Source organism: Neolamprologus multifasciatus, chromosome 8 (assembly GCF_963576455.1).
Source record: "Neolamprologus multifasciatus chromosome 8, fNeoMul1.2, whole genome shotgun sequence".
In the NCBI taxonomy this organism is placed as follows: Eukaryota; Metazoa; Chordata; class Actinopteri; order Cichliformes; family Cichlidae; genus Neolamprologus; species Neolamprologus multifasciatus.
The window spans coordinates 8688006-8711748 of NC_140446.1; the positions used below are offsets into that span (position 1 = coordinate 8688006).

General features: G+C 36.1%; 1 protein-coding gene across 1 annotated transcript; it reads right to left on the reverse strand.

The window, feature by feature from the left end:
* Nucleotides 1-1845: 1845 nt before the first annotated feature.
* Nucleotides 1846-23733, reverse strand: LOC146512428 (5-hydroxytryptamine receptor 3A-like). The gene is made up of 12 exons (XM_085169700.1): nucleotides 23304-23733; nucleotides 22234-22472; nucleotides 19523-19591; nucleotides 14925-15088; nucleotides 14206-14250; nucleotides 13935-14044; nucleotides 12459-12628; nucleotides 10242-10405; nucleotides 7436-7646; nucleotides 7183-7359; nucleotides 7017-7096; nucleotides 1846-6802 (listed from the first exon to the last, which is right to left on the reverse strand). The coding sequence occupies exons 2-12, from the start codon at nucleotides 22268-22270 to the stop codon at nucleotides 6575-6577; spliced, it is 1455 nt and encodes a 484-aa protein (XP_085025826.1). The 5' UTR covers nucleotides 22271-22472; nucleotides 23304-23733; the 3' UTR covers nucleotides 1846-6574.
* Between the last annotated feature and the right edge of the window lie 10 nt (nucleotides 23734-23743).

A 23743-nucleotide genomic window follows, 5' to 3' on the forward strand; every position in this document is an offset into this window, starting at 1 on the left:
CAGCTGGGTCATGTTTAAGAAAGGCAAGACAGTTACATTTTTTCCCCCCTCCTCAAGCAGAAAATCTTTCATGGCAATTTCCAAGTTCCCTTCATGCTGCCATTTACTTTCACCACGATAAATGCATCCACTTTAGTCAATTACTGACATTATCGGCTCTACTTAGGGTACTGGGCAAATATCAACCCTCTCAGTCTCAAATTAAACTTTGTGTTGCTAATGCACAACCAAGTCCTGCAGTGGTATTTCTGAGTAAAAAAAACCTCATAAAATATGTATGTGGGGTAATCAGGTTGTTAGTTTATAACTGTTGCAAATCGGCAACGCCTGCCTTGAGAGGGTTAAAAGGACATTAAAATAATATTTTTCCATTAGGCATCAGCATATAATGTTGGTTTATTAATAGCAAAACATGTCTTATAGAGGGAAGGATACAACAATAGTTGAATCAATTGCAATATGATATGAGATGGTATTTGCATGCCCCTTGAAGAACGGTGCATATGTTACACTGTAAAAAAATAGATTAAAAATTATGTTTTTAGAATAGTTCACGGACCTTTTCATAAGTCAGGGGTGTCAAACTCAAATACACAGTGGGCCAAAATTCAAAACTGGAACAAAGTTGCGGGCTAATAAAAAAAATCTTCCTCCAGATATAAGAATGAATCTTTTCTTATGGACTCAAATAAGTTTTGCTGGAAAACTGAATATGGAACAAGCAAAGCTTAATACTAAACAATATATATATTAGCTGTATAATACCAGTAGGCCAACTCTAATAGTAATTTGGTATGGCTTCGCGGGCCAAATGTAATTAGGCTGCGGGCCAAATTTGGCCCGCGGGCCAGAGTTTGACACCTATGCCATAAGTGGTAAAAATGGAAAGTTCTGTAGATTTACAGTACACTCTCTGTACTATTTATGGACATTTACTTCAACTATACAATGGAAAATTATACAACTGAACAGATCTAAAGAAGGCACTCCTGAAATTTGGGTTATTAGAACAAAACAGATGGATGACCACAGCCCTCTCAACACAAGCCTGACTTGTTCCCCATATAATAATAATAAACCACATAATAAAACATTAAAATAAAAACAGATAAAGACAGATTACTATACCAAACAACACATTTTCAACAAAAGTTAGAATGAAGACTGTCACGGCTGTCGGGGCGAGCCGTGGGGTGTTGTGAGAATGAGGACTCAAAATGCAGGCAGTAGACTGTTGACATGAGTGATGTTTATTTACAAAGTGGCGGAGTGACAAAACAGGCAATGAGGCATGACAAATAACTGAAGGAACCTAAACTGGGAAAAACTAAGAGCAAACCTGAAAATAATGACAAAACAGGGTGAAGGGCAGAGAGAAAACAGAGAACCAAAACACCATGAAACGCAGACAAGCCGATAATTTTTCCCAGTTATCTACATTAGTGTTTTGGGAATATGTGTCAGGGCACATATTTCACATTAGAAAAATTACACAGCACACCACGAAAAACATTTTTTTCACAAAAAACATATTGATCATTTCCCCCTTTAATATAATAATACTCTGCCTTAATAAATGCAGAGTAATTTTGAGCCAGAAGCAGGGTTCACCAGGATAATCCCACCTGCTGTAAAAAGTAGAATTGGGCTGAAAGATCTATCGCTTTATCACCTATTCAGGTTGTAAATCATGTTTTTAAAAAGTAACTAAGTAACTAAGTAACTAAGTAATTAATTACTTTTGAAAACAAGTAATCAGTAAAGTAACGGGATTACTTTTTTGGGGAAGTAATCAGTAATTAATTACTGATTACTTTTTTCAAGTAACTTGACCAACACTGGTCATAAGGGTGGTACTTGAAGAGCCATATATGTTATAAGGTGGTACTCACTGTGAAAAGTTTGAGAACCACTGGCTTAGAGTACTAATGAGGTGGAACCAGGTAATGTTCCACGGCACACCTGATCATTTCTCACGGCACAAGTGGTTGGGAAACACTGATCTACAACACTGACTTTAGCTCATTAGCCAACTAGCAGTCAAAGCTGTTTAAAGCCCAGAGAGAAGCAGGCAGCTAATTATAGTATTTATGAATACTGCGCTTTATCCAGTGTTCTGTAAAGTCAAAGAAGAATGTGCCTATATTAAAATAAACATAATTTACTTACCGTCTGTCATCTGTATGCCAAACTGATAGCTCCTATTGACATGGTGAAATTATTGTACAACGCATATGCGAATTAATGCAATGTATGCTACTCTGAGTTGTATGCTAAAATGACTGAACACCAGCCTCTCACGGCTAAAACTAGTGGTATCATAAACAATAAAATAAAAAAAAAATTGTAGTATTGGCTAGAATGGAAAGATTAAGTCATTTTAAACTTAAATCATGACTATTTTCAAAAAGAGACAGCAAAATATTCCAGACTTATCTGGCAGATCCAGTTAACAAAGATATTAACAATTATTTCTAGATAAAAACACCGAGTCTTTTGAAAAACATTATTTTAATAAAAGCTTTAATATTTAGCACTAAAATGAAGCCTGTCAGTGCAATGGCTGGCCTCCCTCTTACTTTTGCCTCCTTTTGGGGTTTGCTACCGCAATGCAATATTTAAGAAATACAATACCTGTAGATAACTAACAGAGAAAATTCCTTCACATTTATACAGTACACTGTACTGTATTTTTACAGAATGTCATTTTACAATGAATTAATGACACATTATGCTGAAGTAAAAAGAAAACCAAAAAAGCCTGGAGTAGAAAGGAATAAGCAGCTGCCATACAGTACTCAGCCCCTTGCATGCTGCTAGAAGCAAAAGTGACTCCTGTGACAAGCAGTGCAGTGTTGTTTCAACAACATTAAAATACGAAGCAGTTATAATAAAAATGACCTGGCAGATAGACATATTACCTTTAGCTGTTTACCTTTGCAGTTATCTGATTTTTACCTAAATTAATTGCCTATAAGTTTTTTTTATTCAAGTAGAAGCTGGTGGTTTAATAATAACAAGATAATTCCATTGTGAGAGCTAGTATGAAAATTTTATGAGTGCAGCTTGTCTGTAAAATGAATAGACTTTTCTAGACAGGCTGGTTTTATTTCCTTTTGTTTTATCTCTCTTGCCTCTTTCTTAGGTGGAGAGATGGACTGGCTCTTTCCCATCCTTCAACTGACCGTCACACATACATTCCATGAATTCATCACCTTGATGTATTTAAGGATTTAAATACTAGCCTGCCTACAATCCTGAATTGAATAAGAAGAAAATGGATAAACAAATGAACTTAAATTATAGCAACTTTTGTTAGCAACTTGTTTTCATTATGAAGGTTAAATTGGAAATATGTGTGATCACAACTTGGTAGGGTGTGAACAAATGTGGCTAATGGCAGAATTGGGGGTTCAGGTATAATTTCTTTGTCATGGTGATGAATAACCACTTGTACTGTGTCTACGTCAGCATCATGTGACGAGGCTCTAAGCAGGTAAATCTGAATGAATTTTAATTCTAACTCTGTTTATCTTACAGATGGAATATATGTCATGATATATGATGGTGTGATTAAGAAACCATGAAAAACACATGCAAACAGAACATATTATGGGCTCACCACTGCTGGATAGTATTCAATTCCGTTCTTTTGAATTCTTTTGGCGACAGGGGTACGTCTTTGTCTCTGCGAAGACGTTCCCCAGTTCTGAAAGCCTTGCCAGGCAAAATACATATCTATACTTCTGCTATACGTCACATACACAGTTTTTATTTCGTAACAATAGACTTGGTGGGCAGGTTGCACCTCTGAATGTGGACCTCTATCCTTAGCATCCTCTTTTGTCACACCAACCTGCTTCATGTCCTACTGCAGTACATCCATGAACCTCATGAGATTTTGCTCTTTTTAAGAAATTTTCTAATGTCCATCTGACTCACTCTCTTTTGAAACACAGATCTTACTTTTAACAGGGCCGTCCTACTGTCTTAGCGCTCTAATGCTCAGCATAATGTAAGAACGCTGGCACCTGGACCCAACCAAATCATGAAACAAGAAGGATGTGGCATGCAGGATTAGAGACTGACTGTATTTTATTCTTTGTTGCAAAAAACAAAACTAATATTAGGAAACAAACATCCTTACAAGTACCTTTTAAAGGTAAATAGGTCATTAATTTTTGGCGCCAATCATTTCTCAGCTCATCACATCTGGATCTGTTCATAGCAGCTTATTTTACATTAATTATCTGCATTCCATTATTCCTTTTTAAAAATGTCTTATCTCTCCAGTATGTAAAAGCTGTCACATTTGAAAATGTTTGCCTTTTATCATAAAACCATACATTCATTAAAGATTTGGAAAACTGTCCTCTATTTTTTTCTGTCTGAGATGCATCTCCTCTGCCCTCCAACCCACAGCACTAGAGACGGTGTATTTCTAGTTTAGTTTTTTTTCCGCATCACATTCTGTAAATAAACTTGTGTTAACCTTTTCCCAGTGTCCTATGAGTGAGTCCATCATTCTATTAGTACATGATAGAACAATCAGGCTACCATAGACTCAGCGGACACTCACTCACTCCATCATACTGTCACTTTCCAAGGAGAGCAGCCGGGAGAACATGAACGTTTTCTTCGTCACCTCGATTCAAACCAGGATGTACTGCTATGAAAGGTAGTTAAGTTTGGAGGAATTATGCAATTTGTGCGTTTAAAAACTTGCCTTTACCTGCAGCACCTCATTTCATGGAAATTTACACTCTAATTACTCTAAATCTGTTGGTTGTGCCACACACACACAAAAATATATGAAAGGAGCAGCAAGATGTTTCTAACGTTTACTGCAATGTTCTAGTAGGATGCACATGTAAATGAAAGATATACAGCACACGCAAGTACATTACTTCATATTGCCACGTTTATGTTTAATTGTTTATTAAAAGGCTAAACTTCCAGTACAGTATACTTTAAACATATTCATTATGTATTTAAAAGAACATCAACAGTCTGTATATTTCTTAACAAGTGAATATTATCATATCCTTTTATTATATCCTTAAGATGAGTATATTAAACATACTATTGCAAACAGACACATAATTAAGGACTATGGGATACATGTATACAAGTACATAAAACATGCAAAGACACTGCTCAAGGAAAGTTTGGCCAAAGCCAGTATGAAAACACCTATGATTCATTTTGAACAGAACCTTTTTATATGACTGATGTGTAATTGTTACGTATACGTATTTGTATACGTATGTTTTGTTTTGTTTTGTTTGTTGTTTTCTTTTACAATTGTAAGAGAAAAGGCTAATTTTCTTCTAATAATATTGTAATAAATATGTAACAATAACAATCTGCTATATTTTCACTCTGAACATTATGTCCTGCATTCTCTATTGAGAAAGCACTAGCATATTAGAACATGTTATACCCAGTCTTTTATTCAGATAGGCTGAAACTAATGATTTAGAACTTCTTAGATTTTTTTAACTTTTAAAACCAGCTTATGTACAAAAGAGAACTGGAGACACTGGAAAAAACAAAACAAAGTGGGGACGTCTTTTTTTCATCCAGAATTCCAAGAAAAAAAGTCAGCATTGTTTCACAAATTATGAGATAAATCATCATCAATAAGTTAAATATATTAAATGTGATAAATAAATAAATCTGAACACACTTTAATGACCACTAAATGATTTTTGATTTCCATGTTAATTAGACAAAAAGCTCTTTGGGTAATATACTGATACAAAATACTCTAATACTAATCAAAGAAAGGGTAAGGTTATAAATACACTGCAAATACAGAGAGTGGAAACAGGAAGGGAACTAAACACAATACCACAAGAATAAATAAAGTAGGAAAAATAAAACTGGAACTAGCTAATACACTCAAACTCGACAGGGGCAAACTGTACAAGAAAGCATCAGGTCAGGAGCTACACTTAAATAATAAACTCTATGAATATACAACTAATGCGCCATGTTATAAATTGTGAAACAATGCGTACTTTTTTCTCTGAATTCTAGAATCACTGTGGCGATGTTTTTTTTTTTTTTACTTACAATCTTTATGCTGGTTTTCATCTTTGCTTGTACTGTCAGCTTTGTGTTCATACCTAAATACTAAGAGAAAGATCATATGCGCGTCCTTATCGCGATAGGGATTTGTGTTGCTGTGTCGGACTGTAGCCTCAGTTTATACTTTTAAATGGTTATTATGAAAGAGTTTGTTTCAGGTCATTTTACAGAATAAGATGAAAATAATGTTAATAGCAGTATAATTAATTATTTTCTAATTGGAGTAATTTATTGCATTACTTTTAAGAAAAGTGTTCTGGGTAATATATGTAATACATTACTTTACGACCATGACCTGACACTGATCACAACACTCCTAACACTTGAGATCAGAGTACAATTTCAGAATTTTTTTCTGGTTTCTAAAATGTTTTTGTTTTGGACAAATAGAAATTAACTGCAAATATATAACACAGAGTAAAAAATAAGTTTGTGTGTTTTCTTTTTTGCTTTAGGTCTTTTAGGTTTTTTAACTTTAGCCCTACTCACCCTCAGCACTGCTCCACAATGAAACAATATATGTTAAGAACACAGTGACTGCAGTCAAATAAAAAATTAGGAAAACCTTGTTGACTTTTTTAGCCATTCTGGTCCAGTATCCAGGCTTCCTGTTGCTGCTCAGCAAAGACATTGTTTTCCTTGTCTCCTGCAGCTCATCTGACACTTTTTCCAGAGCAAAGGACACCTCTGTCAGTATACTGTTGCTGCCCTGAAAGAGTGGTTTTGTAGAAAGGCAATCAACAAGATGTTAGGCCAATAAGGTTCATGATAGCTTTAACATTTGACACACTGGTTTGTTTCTACATTGATTTAATAAAAATGTTTGCTTCCGATATACAGTTTAAGATACAGGATAATCTCTGCAATGCAAACATCCTTTCCTGGTGTTTCTGAAAAGAGAAAAAATGTGCATTTTTCCCAACCTTTCGGGACAGAGACACAGATGGTGTTTCATGAGAAGATACCTCATCAACAGAGGTATGGTGACTGCATCTCTTAATCTCTGGGAAAACAGTAGGCATAAAGATTAATGCAACACAACTAAAACTGCATGCAGATTTGTGGAATGTTTGCTATGATTAAGCTCACCTCTAAAACAGCTGTAGAAGTTGTGGCTGCCCTGGTTGTTACCAGAGTTCTCCCCCAGGCTTCGGTCTCCATCTGTCTCATCTTCAACTGCAGAATCCTTTTCAATCAGATGCTTGACCAAAATTGCCTCCAGGAGGCTGAGCAGCATCAGAGCAAAAATTCCCATGCAGTACACAGCTGAGGAGGGCAGACAGTATTATTACATTTGTGGACAAAGTATTGACTATATGTGCAGTCAAACACGCTTCCTTACCTATAAGTGGAACACTGTCTGAAGAGCTCGGCAGAATCTCATTGAGAAGAAGCTGCATCACTGTGACAGCAAGCAAGACAGTGACCTTGAAGCCGAGTTTCTCGCCCCCAGTGTCTGAGATCAGGAAGGAGGATAAGTCCAGAAGCAAGAAGAAGAGCACTGGCAGGAGGAAATTGGCAACATAGAGGACAGACCTCCTCTTCATGGTAATCTGTGAATTTGTTTCCCCAGGTGGTTAGGTACAATAGAAACAGATTTACACTCAAAGAAGTATTATGTGAATTTGTATTAAAATAGTCAAGAGAAAGGAGTTAGCAAGTTTTGGGTGGTGTAAATGTGCCAAACCATGCAGTGTTATTAATGTTTTTTTCGGTGTCTGTAACACCACCACAGGATGCACAGTTGTGTTCAAAATAATAGCAGTCCAACATGACGAATCAGATCAGTGTTTTTGATATGAATCATTTTATTATAATTTATATGGCAAATAATTTACCAGTAGGTGAGTAGAGTCAGAGAAACCAACAGACTCAACATTCACAATATGAATGCACCTGAGTCTGTGTAATTGAATAATTAAGTGAAAGGGGCGTGTTCACAATAATAGCAGTGTGGTGTCCAACCAGTGAGGTCATTCATTATGTGAAGAAACAGGTGTCATTCATGTGGCCCTTGTTTAAGGATGAAGCCAGCACATGTTGTACATGCAATATTCTCCGAAAACCTTAGAAAGATGGGTTGTGCCAGACATTGTTCAGAAGAACAGCATGCTTTAATCAAAAATGTTGATTGGAGAGGGGAAAACATATAAAGAAGTGCAGAAAATGCTAGGCTGCTCAGCTAAAATGATATCCAATGCTTTAAAATGGAAAGCCAAACCAGAGAGATGTGGAAAAAAAACTTAAGACTACCATTCGAATGGATCGAACAATAGCCAGAATGACTCAGCCAGTGAAATCAGAGATGGTCTGAAGTCACCTGTAAGTACTGTGACAATTAGAGGACGCTTGTGTGAGTCAAGAAGCTCCCGCAAAATTCCACTGTTAAAAAAACAGAAGAGCTGAAGAGGATGCAATTTGCCAAAGAACATAACTGGCCTGAAGAGAATTAGAGAAACATTTTGTGGTGCTGATGAAAGGTTGTTCTTTTTTGATCCAAGGGCCGCAGACAGTTTGTCAGACGACCCCCAAACACTGAATTCAAGTCTCACTACACTCTGAAGACCGTGAAGCATGGTGGTGCAAGCATCACAATATGGGGCTGTTTCTTTTACTATGGTGTCGGGCCTATTTATCTTATACCAGGGATCATTGATCAGTTTGCTTATATCAAAATACTTGAAGAGGTCATGCTGCCTTATGCTGAAGACGAAATGCCCTTGAAACGGGTGTTTCAACAAGACAACCCCAAACACACCAGTAAGTGAGCAGCATCTTGGTTCCAGACAAAAAAAAAAGGATTGTTATGTAGTGGCCAGCCCAATCCCCGGACCTTAATCCAATAGAAAACTTGGGGAGTGACATCAAAAATGTGGTTTTAGAGGCAAAACCTAGAAATGCAGAGGAATTGTGGAAGGTTGTCAAATCATCTTGGGCTGGCATACTTTACAGGTGCCAGAAGTTCGACTCCATGTAGCACAGATGTGAACCAGTTCTCAAAAACAGTGGTTATACAACTAAATATTACTTTAGTGATACACAGGAATGCTAAATCCTAACATTTTTTTAGTTTATTGAGTAAATATTTGAGTTTGTAATGAAAAAATGCAGACAAGTAATTGAAATATTGATACTTTTTTCTCCGTGTTTTGATGAAAAATATAATGTGCAGTGTTCCAAATGAAGGGAAATTAAAAAAATATATGGATTTTGAACTTTACTCACATTTTAACATACACTACTATGATTTTGAACACAACTGTATATAAGGCAGTGGCGTGCAGTGGCCTTTGACAAATTATTGCTGCACTCTACATGGACTTCTTCACCGTCATGCACTCCTTCCTGGCTGAAAAATTGCAAAAAAGTACTTCTATAGTTAAATAAATATCTGATATATTACCAAAAAAATATTTTCTATTAGCTGTCAGTGACAAGTGGTGTAGGAATTCAAACCACTCCTTTAGGAAATAAACAACACTGTGTAAAAATATCACTACAAATAAAACTTATTTAAAAACCAAGTATAAAGTATCAAAAGTAAAACCTGACTTATCTTCCATTAAAGCTGAATACAAGTCCTTTAAACCTCACATTAACAATGATAACTCGTTGCTATCAATGGTTAAAATCAGGGAGACCGCCTGATTTTCAGATTATAGTGTACAATATACTGTGCATAAATGATCCTGTACTGTTTTAGTGAAACAGGATGGCTTTAAATGCACAGCCCAAGGATAGGGTGCATGTGAGAATGTTTGACAAATTAGATATCTTTTTATTTATTTATTGCATAGGACAATTTGTTTACTGTTTGTGGTTATTGTTTTTACACTTACTTTTATTACTGATCCTACACACACCTAAATATATACTGCAAATTATGATAACTTTAAATGATACGGCTGATAAATCTGTTGAATAAAAATTATTTTAATTGAAGTACATCATAGCATATTGTCCACTGCAAACTTGGCAACTCAAAGATTGCCCTACAACTGAACTGGGCCAAACACAGCAGCATGGTTCAGCACATCCATCACCTGCTGTGGAAAAACGTGATCAGTGCTGACCTGAAACCAGGTGGCTAGAGTAGATGGATAAAGGGAAAAGAACGAGTTTTCCTTTCTGTTTCCAGAAATACTTACAGTGTAAATGACCACAGTTTGATTGTATACAAAATCTTCAACAATTTCGTTGTTGACTGACATGTCGATGAACAGCCACTCATACTGCGTGTGCATCATCTTACGAGACAATTCTGTGACCGTTGAATTGTTAATATATCCGTTCTGCAAATATATTTCTTTATCTGAAATTGAATATAAAAAGAAATGTGATAAAGGACAAATAATATAAATGTGAGCAGACCAACAAGGACCAAAGTGCTATATTGTTTTACATTTTTTGTAGTGCTCTTTCTTATTCTGGGGTAAGTGGGGTATCTAAGATTCTGTTGTTCTAACTGTTGCTTTGGTAATGATGTTAGTGTGATGTTATTGAGATAGATCTGAAAACTGCTGTTCACAAACACTGTCCATCTAATCTGACTGAGCTGGAGCTGTTTTGCAAAGAAGAATGGGCAAGGATTTCAGTCTCTAGATGTGCAACGCTGGTAGAGACATACCCTAAAAGACTGGCAGCTGTAAGTGCAGCAAAAGGTGGTTCTACAAAGTTTTGACTCAGGGGACTGAATAATTACGCACACCCCACTTTTCAGTTATTTATTTGTAAAAAATGTTTGGAATCATTTATGATTTTCGTTCTACTTCTCACGTGTACACCACTTTGTGTTGGTCTTTCACGTGGAATTCCAATAAAATTGATTCATGTTTGTGGCTGTAATGTGACAAAATGTGGAAAAGTTCAAAGGGGCCGAATACTTTTGCAAGCGACTGTAATACATGTTTTGTTTGGGTTTCCACCGGTGCGAAAATTACCAACAATAGAGAGGGCATAGGAAAACAGGAAACAGGAAAAGACCGCCATGTAATCCCTTTATTTCAACAAAGTAACTGTATTCTGAATACTACCATTTTAAACGGTAACTGTAACGGAATACAGTTACTCATATTTTGTATTTTAAATACGTAACACTGGTACATGTATTCTGTTACTCCCCAACACTGCGCCCGCCAATCAGCAGCTCCTTAAGGTAACAAAAATAAGTATTAATTTAGAGGTGACCATGGCTTTGCTGTAGCTGCTCCAAAGTTGTGGAATGAAATGCCCTTGCACGTTAGGCAGGCCTCTTCTGTTTCTGAGTTTAAAACTCTTTTTAAAACATAGTTATTTGCTGAAGCCTTTGGCACTCTTTAAGGGGTTGACTCAATTTGTTTTATCAACTTGTTTTAACATGTTTTATTTTATTTTATTGTGTTTATGCTATTTGTACAGCACTTTGTGAACCCTGGCTTTATATTAAAGTGATTTATAAATAACGCTGGTATGCTATGGTATGATTTGGGCTGAATGCCAGTTTTGGGTATGATGTGAGTTTGTTGAGCTGTTTATTGTTGGGTTGATAACTGTGTTAAAGTTTCTACCTATGATTATGGCAGATGTGGAGAAATCCTGTAATGATGTGAAGAAGTTATGATAGAATGTGTGGTCGGTCATCTGTGTTTGAGCCATAAATGCTTGTGATTGTTATGTTGGAGTTATTAATTGTTCCAGGGAAAATGTCTCACTTTTGAAGCAGATGCAACCTAACGAATCCAGACAGATCCACTCATTGATGATTACTTGTCCACTGTCTCGCAGTTCCACCTCAGACACTTAACCTGACTTTAAAGTTCTTATCCAAACTCAGTAAAAAAAAAAAAACTGCAGATCAGCTAATTCAACTACAAGAAAAACAGTAATATCACTAAAGTTAAAAGTTAAAATGTTATAAAAACATGCTCATTCTGTTTAGTGTGGAATATTGATTAAATAGCAATGAAATCCCAGCATTTGTATAATGCAAATTTTATTGCTTACTTGCAACATCCAATCTTTCTAATGGGAGTTTTTAACAAGAAAAAACTAATATTAAACAGAACTGGATCCAGCTTATGTGTACGGCTCTCTATAGCAGTTCCAGGGATTCATGTGACTCTTTGGAAATTCCCAATTGCTTTTCACACAGTTGTCCAATTCTAACATCATCAAAATAAGATGTTGGCCCAAAATATGTGCAAATTTGGATGAAAATTATTTTTTTGGCATTGGATAACCTTCCTGAAATTATGCATGAGATCATTGAAGCAGAAACAGAAAATTAGAGCCCCTCCTTTTGGCCAGGCAGTACATTTTAAAATATCTAATGTTGTGCTTTTAAGACCATACAAAGGACATGTAAACAGAAACTGTTATGGACTCACCATCGTGAAAGATAGACTTGAAGGAGAGGTTGCAGCTCTGGGTGTCAAAAGGAAATTTGTAAACATGCATCTTGCAGGTGCTTTGCACCACCTGGTCATTCTTGAACTCAACCCAGCCATTGTGATTTATGCTGAGATATGGACTCGGAGACGCTTTATCTTTTTCTGTCCTGTATAAAAGAATATGATTGTAATGAAAACAATGTATTATCATACTATGGAAAAAAGTTTGCATCATGCAATAAATGACTATTTATTATGTCTGCAGCTATATCTTATTTTACCTTAGTAAAACCTGCTAGTACTAGAGGTGGAGAGATACCATTGACTAGGCCAGTGGTTCCCAAACTAAGTTTTTGCTAGGCCCTTCTTTATTTTACAAGAAAATCCCCCCCTTTCTGACACAAACACATCCTCCAACCAGTATTTGGATCTATTGCAGTAGAGACGGATGTGTTATATTTTGTCATTGCTTTTGTATGCTGAAACGTCTTCCATTACATGATCCAATATTATTTTAAATCCAATCGTAATAGATTTTGTTGAAATATATATATATTTTTTAAAGTTCAAAAGAGGGGTGGATCCGTGGGTTCGAGGTGTGGTGTCAGAGGAGGCTGATGCACACAGCTATTCTCCATCACCTGGTCATACCTTTCCCATTTCGAAAGGATGCCGGGACCCGACAGGAGAGCTGCATGTGTTGTGCTGAGCTGGAAGCAGCAACTGGAAAGCTGCACTGGAAAGCCCTGTTGTCGAGCTTTGCTGAAGGCCACATGAAGTATGGAGGTCTGTAGCAATTTAATGTGCATAAAAGGTTGTGACGTCTGCACACTATGTGCCTCAGCATCTGCTTACCTCCCCTCCCTATGTAATTTTAGTTACAGTTGTTCCTACTTTGTTATAATACAGTTGACTGGGGATTAATTAGTAGCAAGCAAGTTTAATTTGGACTTGTTGAACAAGTGGCATCCTATTATGGTACCATGGTGAAATTCACTGAGTTCATCAGAGCAGATTAGAAACAGTCTGCTTGTTTAGTTGCTTAATTTTATTTATTTTTTTACACACATGGCCATGGAAGTCATTGGATCAACTGAGTTCAGTGATTTGGATGGGCAAATTAATACTTTTGGCAATATAGTGTGTGAACTGCCTATTAAACCAATCCAACTTGTGAAAGGTGCTTCAAAACAGCTTGAGATGAATTACTTATAAATTCATCAGACAGCTGATAATTGCTCAAATCCTCCGACTCTGTTTGAATAAAGTTATTTAAAGTAAAAATGGTTATTTCTAACCATGTCTTTGCTATTTTTCCTTCTTCGATTTGTAAATTATTTCATGGATTACAATAAGGAAAACATTTTCTGTCACCCTATGGTTTCAATAGTAGCATATGTTTATAAATATATGATTATAAAATGACTACATGTGAGTGTGAGTTTATGGGCATATTGTATATGTCAAACTTACATCTCTTCAATAGTTATATCTGGTATCCACAGATATGAAGTAGGAATTGTTATATATTTAATTCCACAGAAATCATCTGGTTTCCATTTAATGTACTCATTGCGCCACAACTACACTCAAGGGTACAAAAAGGCAAAGAGATGAGAAGAGATGATGAAAAACAAATAAAATAAATAATTGAAAAAAAAAATAGTATAGTAATAGTAGTATAGAATTTTAACAATACAGGGAAAACCATATATACCTATGATATATTTAAGAGAAAACTCACCAAATTAACCCAAATGTAAGTAATTAAGGTCTGGTCAATTTCTCTCTGTAAATAAAGAATTTGAACATAGTGTTTATTGAGGCAGACACATGTCAAGCTCAACAGGCAGGTTAGCTAATGTTAACTCATATCAGATAATGCCTCAGCAATTATCCTTTGCTGGTAAATAGACAGTTTCTCCTCCAAGCCAACTCCTCATGCAGCAATATAATTATTGTTACTACTACTACTACTACTACTACTAATAATAATAATAATAATATTATAAAGACATGGACCAAAGACAGTTAACTACATATATCATCTCTGATTGGAAGTGATGGACAGTAGTGCTTAAAATTTTTTCAAGATTTCTTCAGCAGAAGTAATCCAGTGATACCTGTCATGTATTAGCATGGAGTCATAACTCACAACCTATATCTCTGTACTGTGTGTCAAATAAATGTCTCAGAAAAAACTAAAACAAAAAAAATACCTAAATAAAAATGAAACAGCACTGATCTAAGAAACTGTAAGTTACAAACAGGAAAACGGGTCGTGGCAAGAAACAAGCCAGAGTAAGTAATAATAACAATAATAATAATAATAATAATGAGTTGTTCTTTTGTGGATGAGTGCTGTGACATATGTTTCATGAGCAAGAAAACATATCCACAAACACATTTGCCAAAGAAAACATTAATTGTCATTAATAATAAAAGAATTCCCAAACAAATTACCATATCTAAGATGGCATAGAGTCTTGTTGTAACAAACACTTCTGTATAATCTTTGTTGTTTATAATGGGCCGGCTCATAGTGTATTTAAATTCGTCTTTTTTCAGATTCAGGTGATTGACAATAGCCTGAAAATTACAGACTTTCTCCTCTTCATCTTTGTTATCTGAAATGATATCAAAATGCATTCTCCATTAGAGATTTGTTTTAGAAAATAACAATAGACAACGTCTGTGCTTTTCATTCCTGATTTTCAATTAAAAAAAAAAAAAAAAAAAAAAAAAAAAACACATGCTCACTGGTATGGAACGCCAGGACTGCCATAATGAATTAATTAAATACACCATTAAATAATTAATTAAATGCGGCAATAATTAATTAAAATGGGAAATAATAAATTAAATAAATAGTTATGACACATGTGATTAATTAATTATTGACACATTTAATTAATTATTTATGTATTTCACATTTTAATTAATTATTGACACATTTAATTAATTATTGACATATTTAATTAATTAATTATTGACACATTTAATTAATTATTTATGTATTTCACATTTTAATTAATTATTGACACATTTAATTAATTATTTAATGATATATTTATTTATTTCATTTTGGCAGTCCTGGCGCCTGGCTCTCATCATGAAATAATTTTATCTGTCAACCTCACCCATCAAACTAAGGGGGCGGGGTTAACGCTGATCGACTCAAAACCATTGCTTTGGCCTGGTGGCCATTGTTTTTAGCACACAACAACCAGCATGTGGAAACTAACAGAACTGAACTTTGAAAAACCCTGTTTGTGTGTGTCACCAAATACAGTTTTAATATTTTTTTAGCCGAGAATGTAGTGGTTTAATCTTCATGTGTCTGGTCGGTTTGTCAAGATACAGCCTCTTTGCAATAGTGCTTCGATGATTTCGGAGATGTCTGCCCAGTCTCACGGCAAAGCGGGGGATAGACCCGCTCGCCTCGCAAGCAATCGAGCTATTATTACCGCCGACAAAGCGCAGGCCCCGGTACACAGCTGTAATAATCCCCGCTGACACGGACTTATTTTACTGAGGTTATATTTATCGGGGATTTATTTCCTGATGTTCTTATGTGTCCTACGTGTTTCAGTCGCCAATTCTGAATTATAACTAACATTAAAAACATGTTTAAGGAGGAGAGAGAGCAAATAAATTCGATTAACAGCTGATCTTTGGGCTTTTGTTCAGTAATCAGCGTGACCTGTGTATAAACGCATAAAAGAGATAACGTTGGTGTTTCCTCATGTAGTAACTGCTTTAACTGTACAAAGGTTGTTCGAAACTATGACACACATACAGACTTTATGATGTTCGGCTAATATTTTATTGTGAATATTAATCATGAGGGTAAACGGACCTGTACACCACGGAGCAAGATCAGCATATCCACGATATCTTCAGCTCTATGAGTTAACCCAGTTTCCCAGCTGACTAATCTAACTGTCATCTACGAATAATTCACGGGTCATATCAATATGATTTTACAGAAAAGCATCCTTAATACTGCCAACTATTCCAGAGACGTGAAAATCTACAGCATAAAGAACACAAAAATATAGCAGTCTAACGCAACACTGTAACGGAGATGAACCGTCAGTTTGTCACACATCAAAGTGGAATGAAAGCGATTAGTTGAACAGGTGTTCGTGATCTGTGTTTTCTGCATTTTCATCAGCGTCAGAGACTCAGCGGTTATAACAGTTATACATTTAATAAATTACCAAATGAACGCAAGAAACGAGCAAACCGGTTCCGACAATTTGAGTTTGTGTTCCCTCAGCTGCAGACTCGCTGCTGTTTAAATGTTTGAGAGGAAGATTAGATATAAAGCTCAGTCTGCGTTCACATTTGATATGAGGCCAGGACGGATAATGGCTGTGTCCTGTTTTAAGATCATACATGTAAAATTGTTGTCTGACCTCCGTCGATCCAGCCGCTCAGAGTTAACTGAAGTTAACCTGGATAAATTATAGTTAAGGAGTATCACAGATAACACCCACGTGAGCTGTGTGACTGTTCACCACTACACCAAAATCAGTAGGCTATTAATGAAATACACGTGCTATTTCATAAAGCAAGTTTTAAAGGACACCTTCCTGCCTTTCGTCTCATTCATGAGCAGTATTAGTTTTCTTCTAACATCCAGAAGTCTGCACGATGTGTTTCATAGTTTGTACAAACCTTTGACAGGTAAACATAACATGACCGAAAAAGCAAAAAAATAAATAGAGAGAGAGAGAAAAGAAATCACATAAATTATATGTTAACCTCATTTATTTTTAGTTAAGTAAACTCTAAAAATTCTAACAGATCGCTGGTGCTTAGAATACAGTTGAATAACTATTAAAAAACAGATGATATAATATTTCTGTCCAGGTTGCAGTCTGCATTATGAACATGTAGTTGGAAACTCTGCTCCTATCGGTGGAAATGCGCCTTCTCTTTCCTCTTTGTATAAAAACATTTTAAAAGTCAGTTTAATCTCAAACTTCACTGTTAAATCCAAAACACACCAGATAAATAGTTCAGTCTAACACATGTGCCAGGGAACCATTAAACGTCTGTAAAACTGTGCAGTTCTGAAACGTAACTTTAACCTCAGCCAAACCGATTTGCTCAGTTGTAAATAAAACAGCGAGTAAACGTGACCCGACAGACAAAACCTGAGTGAATTAAGTCCAGCGTTTAACACTGAGAGCTAAAACTCAGGTGAGGTTTCAAAGCTGTGTGCCGGTGATTGGACATCAGCCGCTGATAAAGTGGGTTCGCCTATAAAGTGCTCTGTTGGGAAACAAGTAAATATAGTTTTTCCCAAGCTCAGAGCTGCTGGAGCTTGTTTCCCAAGCTCTGCATCTTGTGCAGAAAAATGTGCTGACGTTGCATAATATCGAGCACCGGCTGCCCAGTTAAACTGGTAACGTGGGCGTGTTTCTTGAATTAGCAGCAGGTGTTAAACAGCTGACAGGTGAGGAGGAGGATGCACGCAGGTAAACTGAGGGTCTGTTGAGCTTATCGCTGGTTTCGTGAGAAAAATGTCAGCTCGTTCTTTATGTTACAGAAGCACAGAGACACAAGACCAGGTGGAAAGAGACGATCGTTTGGTGAAAATGAGAATCTGCGAATGCAACATGTGGAACACGGAAAGTGGAATATGTAAACAAACCGGTTAACGTAACCCCCTCGGTGCACTCTGCATGCTGACTGTTAGCAGAGCAAGTGACATCTCTGAAAACATCTGAGCACTTTTGCAAACACGTTCTATGTTGACAACCTGACCAGACATGTGAAGATTACAGCTCGACATTCGCGGCTAAAACACTGTTAAAAGTGTAGTTGGTGACAGAAAAACGGGCTATTTTAAAACTACACCACCAACATTGCTGCCTGTGATTTGAAATGCATTCTAGGATACCTGGCTGCCCCAAGTCTACACAAGCAATCGATTATCTAGGATCGACCTGTTTTGACTTACTTTGCACGGCAACCAATCAAATGTTAGAGAAGCTGCATGGGCAGCGTTAACCCCGCCCCCTGCGTTTGATGGGTGAGGTTGACAGATAAAATTATTTCATGGTGAGAGCCAGGCGCCAGGACTGCCAAAATGAAATAAATAAATATATCATTAAATAATTAATTAAATGTGTCAATAATTAATTAAAATGTGAAATACATAAATAATTAAATGTGTCAATAATTAATTTATTAAATGTGTCAATAATTAATTAAATGTGTCAATAATTAATTAAAATGTGAAATACATAAATAATTAATTAAATGTGTCAATAATTAATTAATTACATGTGTCATAACTATTTATTTAATTAATTAATTCCAATTTAAATTAATTATTGCCACATTTAATTAATTATTTAATGGTGTATTTAATTAATTCATTATTGCAGTCCTGGCGTTCCATACACTGGATGCTTACATCCATCAAAGCTAATGTACATCTGCACTAATGCTGTATTCCTGAGAAGTGGCAGTAGGCACCAATTTAGAACCTTTTGATATGCACAGGACTTTTTGTTGACTAAGAGGCCATGTCTGCAAGGTTTATCTTATCAGTCAATATTAAAAATGGGACGTAGAATACATGTAACGTACTCTTTATAAAATTGTTTTATATTTTAGATCAATCAACTCAGGAAGGCATGATATACATTATGGCAGACCTCATAATTAGCAGAATATGGTGTAATATCATATGCTTTTGTTCATCTGATGTTTTGTTTAATTAACGTTAGCACCTGGTATGGACTATATGATTTTTCTTTTTTTTTTTGGTTATGTTACACCTTAAAAATAAAAGATACAGCATCTACAACATCTTTCATTTCTAAGGTTTAATGTATCAGGTTTCTTTGTCACATGTTTGTATGTTAATACCATTTATTCCTTTGTTTAAAAAAACACTTTATAAACTCAGGGACGTAGACATGACAATGGAAAAACAGTAAATGTCTCATATACATACTGTTTTTGCATATCCATGTTGATTTTAGCCAAATTTAACTGAAATCCACCGAATAAGCTTTGAGATAATAAATTAATAATACCTCCAGTAATTGTCCCATTGCTTTTTTGCTTATCAGCATCTGGTAGCTCTACATTGGAGACATATCCACCTGACATGAGAGAACATAAAAGAAGTTCAAGTTATACATATGTACAAAATTAGGTGCATAAGTGTTGGTTATATTTATAGATGAACTGAAAGAACACATGATGAGAAAAACAGAAACCTAAAAAAAACAATTAAATAGATTTTCAGCTTACAATTAAAATAAATAAGTGACTCCGCCAAATGGAAAGGCTCAAACAACCAAACCAAAAATTTCAAGATTTGGAAACAGACCTGGGAATTTTAATAAACAGCAACCGCTGGACATATATAAGCAATAACATATTATAGTGTCCTGAGGAATCACTAACGAAAGAACTCACAGAAAGACTAATACTGTACTTGAGATGTCACTTCAACCCTTACACAGCCACAAGCTGATGCATTTATTTCACATTTGGACATCTTGTGACACATTATCATGATCATCAAAACTGCAAAAGAATTCACTTGTGGTGCAACATTTCCTTTCCAAAACAAAACATAGGTCATAAAAGAAACTGTGGGATGGGCAGTAGTAAAACTATGCCAGCTATGCCAGCTTTAATTCAACAACAAACACAATGTTCTATGGGCATGAGGATACATTACATCTAGCCGCTTTCAATACACAACTATATGTTTAATAATTCAAAATGGCTCATTAAATATACTTTTACATAGCTCATTTTGCACATAGTAGACTACAAAATAAAAGTACGACAGTTCCAAATACCTTCATACATTGCACATTAACCACACGACTTGCTTTTGCCATCTTTCAACTACCATATTTTTCTAATGCACTGTTTTTGTTTTAATCACCCCTACTTGTTGCAAAAGCATGGTGTCTACTTCAGCTGTTCCTCAACTGAGCCAGTCCCAGCATCCAGACCTCTTGCAACACCAGTTTCCCTTCTCATTTCTGCTCTCTACTTCTTATATTTCTCTCCACAGTGGCTTCCTTCTCGATTTCATACCAGTTTAAACAACTGAAGTCCTTCAATTCAGATTTCCAAAAGAGTAAATACATAAAACCTTGTCTGAATTCTGTTAATGAAGGCAAAATTTAAAAAACAAAGAAGCATTTAATTGCACTTTACATGCTATGGAAGCCCGTTTCCACCACAAAAAAAAAAAAAAAAAATCCATAACTCGAAATTTCAAGAAGTGTAGCTCAAAATTTTGACTTATTAATTCAAAATTTTAAGAAAAGTAATTCGAAATTTTGTATTAACACTGCAAATCAGTAATCTACATGAATTGCGTCATTTCCTTTTTACCCGGACGCTGAAGCCCTCAGTTACAAATGCTACAGCTAAGCTACCAGTATTACAGCCAGTCATGAATGCACAAATTGCTGAGTATTTTCAGTGTGACCTTCACAAATGATGAAATCCTTGTGTTATTAGCTGAATCACATGGTGTTACTATCAGCAAACATACTATTGAAAGCACCAATTTGTTGCTATACATTGGTAGCTCACAATCTGGTTTTGAGTGCACATTCCTCTGTGCCAGATCCTTCCAGCTAACAAGAAATTTACGTCATTCACATAGATTACTGATTGGCAGAGCTAACTTGAAATTTCGAGTTATTAACTCAAAATTTTGAGAAAAGTAACTCGAAATAACTACACCAGGAGCAAGCAAGACTAGGAGTCAGATTTATATTGTTGGATTGTCATGTATGCTTAGAAACATATACTCATATATACTTAGAGATATATAATCGATTGCATATTGATAGGATGTCTGATCCTTAGTTGTCTGCAAAGACTGTGTGCATTCCAGAGCACTCTGGCATACACACACATCCTAGAGAGAGGTTGTGCCTTCTCTTTCCGATTTATGGTATGGGAGGACACCTACGCTGTATCTGTTTAAGTATAAGAGCCTTTTGTGTAGGTGGTCCGCTGGACTGCTAACACCAGCTTTGGGGAGTCAATCACAGGGTCATATCTTGACTCCCACACAAACACGGGTACTCTTTGTTCACGTGTATACCTGTGTAAGATGTCGTATGTTAATGAAGCTATGAATATTCATGTAACCTCAATAAAGAGCAGTGCTGCAGGGGAGCTGACTGAGAGTGACCGCGGTTTGAGCAACAGGAACAGCACTCATCTCGTTTATCTCCCTCGTGCACGAGATCACACAAAGAGTTCTGCCTGGTGTCCAACGCGTTTGCCATTGTAGTAGAATTATCTTGGCTGTTCCAGCAACAGGTTTGTGCCAAACATAAACTTAACACTGGGGCAACAGAAAGAGTCACTCATGAAGGATGTTTCCACACAGTGGAATTGGATATGGTTTCTCATCTACTAAAGAAGCAAGAGGCTGTTTTTGCTGCTTTAGTCAAACAAAAGCACAAGCCAGTCATTATAACTCCATCACAGCTGGTAAAACGCAAAAAGCTGATGACTTTCATGTAGCCATTCAGGTAATTAAAACTTTTTTTTTAACTTACTGTTACTTTTTCTTCAAAAAGCTCTATAGTTGGCAGTTATTGTGTAGATTAGCAAAGCATTTGCACTTTGTCGCAGATTTTCTTCTGTGATTAAATGCAATTAATCGAGATTTTTTTGAGTCCCAACCCTCATATTTATACATTTGTATATAAATAAAATGCTGAAATAACTGAATTAAAAGATAATGTTTGCTTACCCGTGATTATGAGCAGAAAGAAGAAACCAGCAATCATTTTTGCTTACAGAGATCTGTATGCACCCTTGTCCTCTATGGGTTCTTAAGATGCTTCTTGCTGCATTTAAGTCAATGCCTCACGAGGGTGGGGCAAATGTAAAAACGATTGTCCAAAGAATCTAGCAAACAGCAGCAGAGGGTGGGCCGGAATACAAAGGTTGACACTTCACTGGGAACCAGACAGAAATACTTTCTCTCTCCTTTGTCCATTTGTTGCAGCAATAAAGCAGAAGACAAGAATTCACAAGACAAAATTAGTCCCATGCAAATTTATTATTTCTATCAGATTCACATAACTCATTACAAGAAACTTTCAGTATAATCAATGACTTCTCCAAAATCTCAAAAGCCCCTTTAACATACAAAGCAGTACGTTGTGCTCCGACACCTATTCTTTTCTATTGCTTGCTCCATCCTAAACCAGTTACCAAATGAACCAATCATAGTGCGACAGAAATGCAAACATGCCAGCGAGGGGTACTCATGCATGTCGCGTAAAGGTTAGACTGGGTGAGCATTTTACCACTGCAGTATTACTTCACCGCAACCAATAGAGACAATGTCTAAAGTCATGCCAAGTTCAACCACACAATGCATGAAAACATGAAGAAAAGCTGATTCTGTATGTATCAGAGTTCAGATGAGAAAGAAATAAAATGACAATGAGAAAAGCTGCAGCGAAAGATACATTTGGGGCCATTTGCTCCAGCCAGCAGTCAGGGCAGTGCATCTTGCTTTTTAAGTGAAATACATGTAAAACTGATGAAGCGCTAATGAATTAATACAGGCTAGGTATATTAGGTTATTATTAACCAGAAGATTTAGGAATGCTACTGGAGCTGATGGGCAGTAATTAATAAATACACACAACACAAAATGCTTTTGCAGGTACCATGTATTTAACCGAAAGCAAAGAAAAATAACAAGAAAAGAATAGGAAAACCTTAATAATCACTACATCGCATAAGTTAGCTAGTGTTAAAAAAAAAAATGCATTAAAACGGGAAAAGCAAGTGTTTGCCAATACAAACCTACAACAGCTGTCACCTGGCTTACCTTCACGCATCTGACGGGAGGAAGCCGGGACATGCTTACTATGACCTACATGCCATCCGATTGGCTGAGCAAAGTCATGTGGTTGGAGTTATGTATTTCTGATGCGTTCAATGGCAGGAAATATGTGCAGGAAATTACTAAATTCTAGTAAATCAGATTTTACTCTGGGTTACATACACAATAAACTGGAATAAATCAACCATAATGTCACTCTCTGAGGATGCAATCTCCAGGTCAGGACCCTGCTCTCCTTCTTCACATTGGCAACCATAAATATTTAAGCATAAATATTCCCCCAGAGTTTAATCTCAGTTACATAACCTCTTAAAAAAAAAATAAAAAAGACCCTAACCCTAAAATCCTTGCATAAATTTGACAGGATATATTTTTATGGAAAGCAAAATATTTAAAGTCA

Coding starts and splice junctions, on each gene's coding strand:
- LOC146512428 (XM_085169700.1), bottom strand. CDS start 22,270: ATGATTGCTGGTTTCTTCTTTCTGCTCATAATCACGG. Junction 19,592..22,233: donor CTTTCTGCTCATAATCACGG/GTAAGCAAACAT, acceptor CTCTCATGTCAG/GTGGATATGTCTCCAATGTA. Junction 7,647..10,241: donor AAACTGTGGTCATTTACACT/GTAAGTATTTCT, acceptor ACAAATTCACAG/ATTACCATGAAGAGGAGGTC.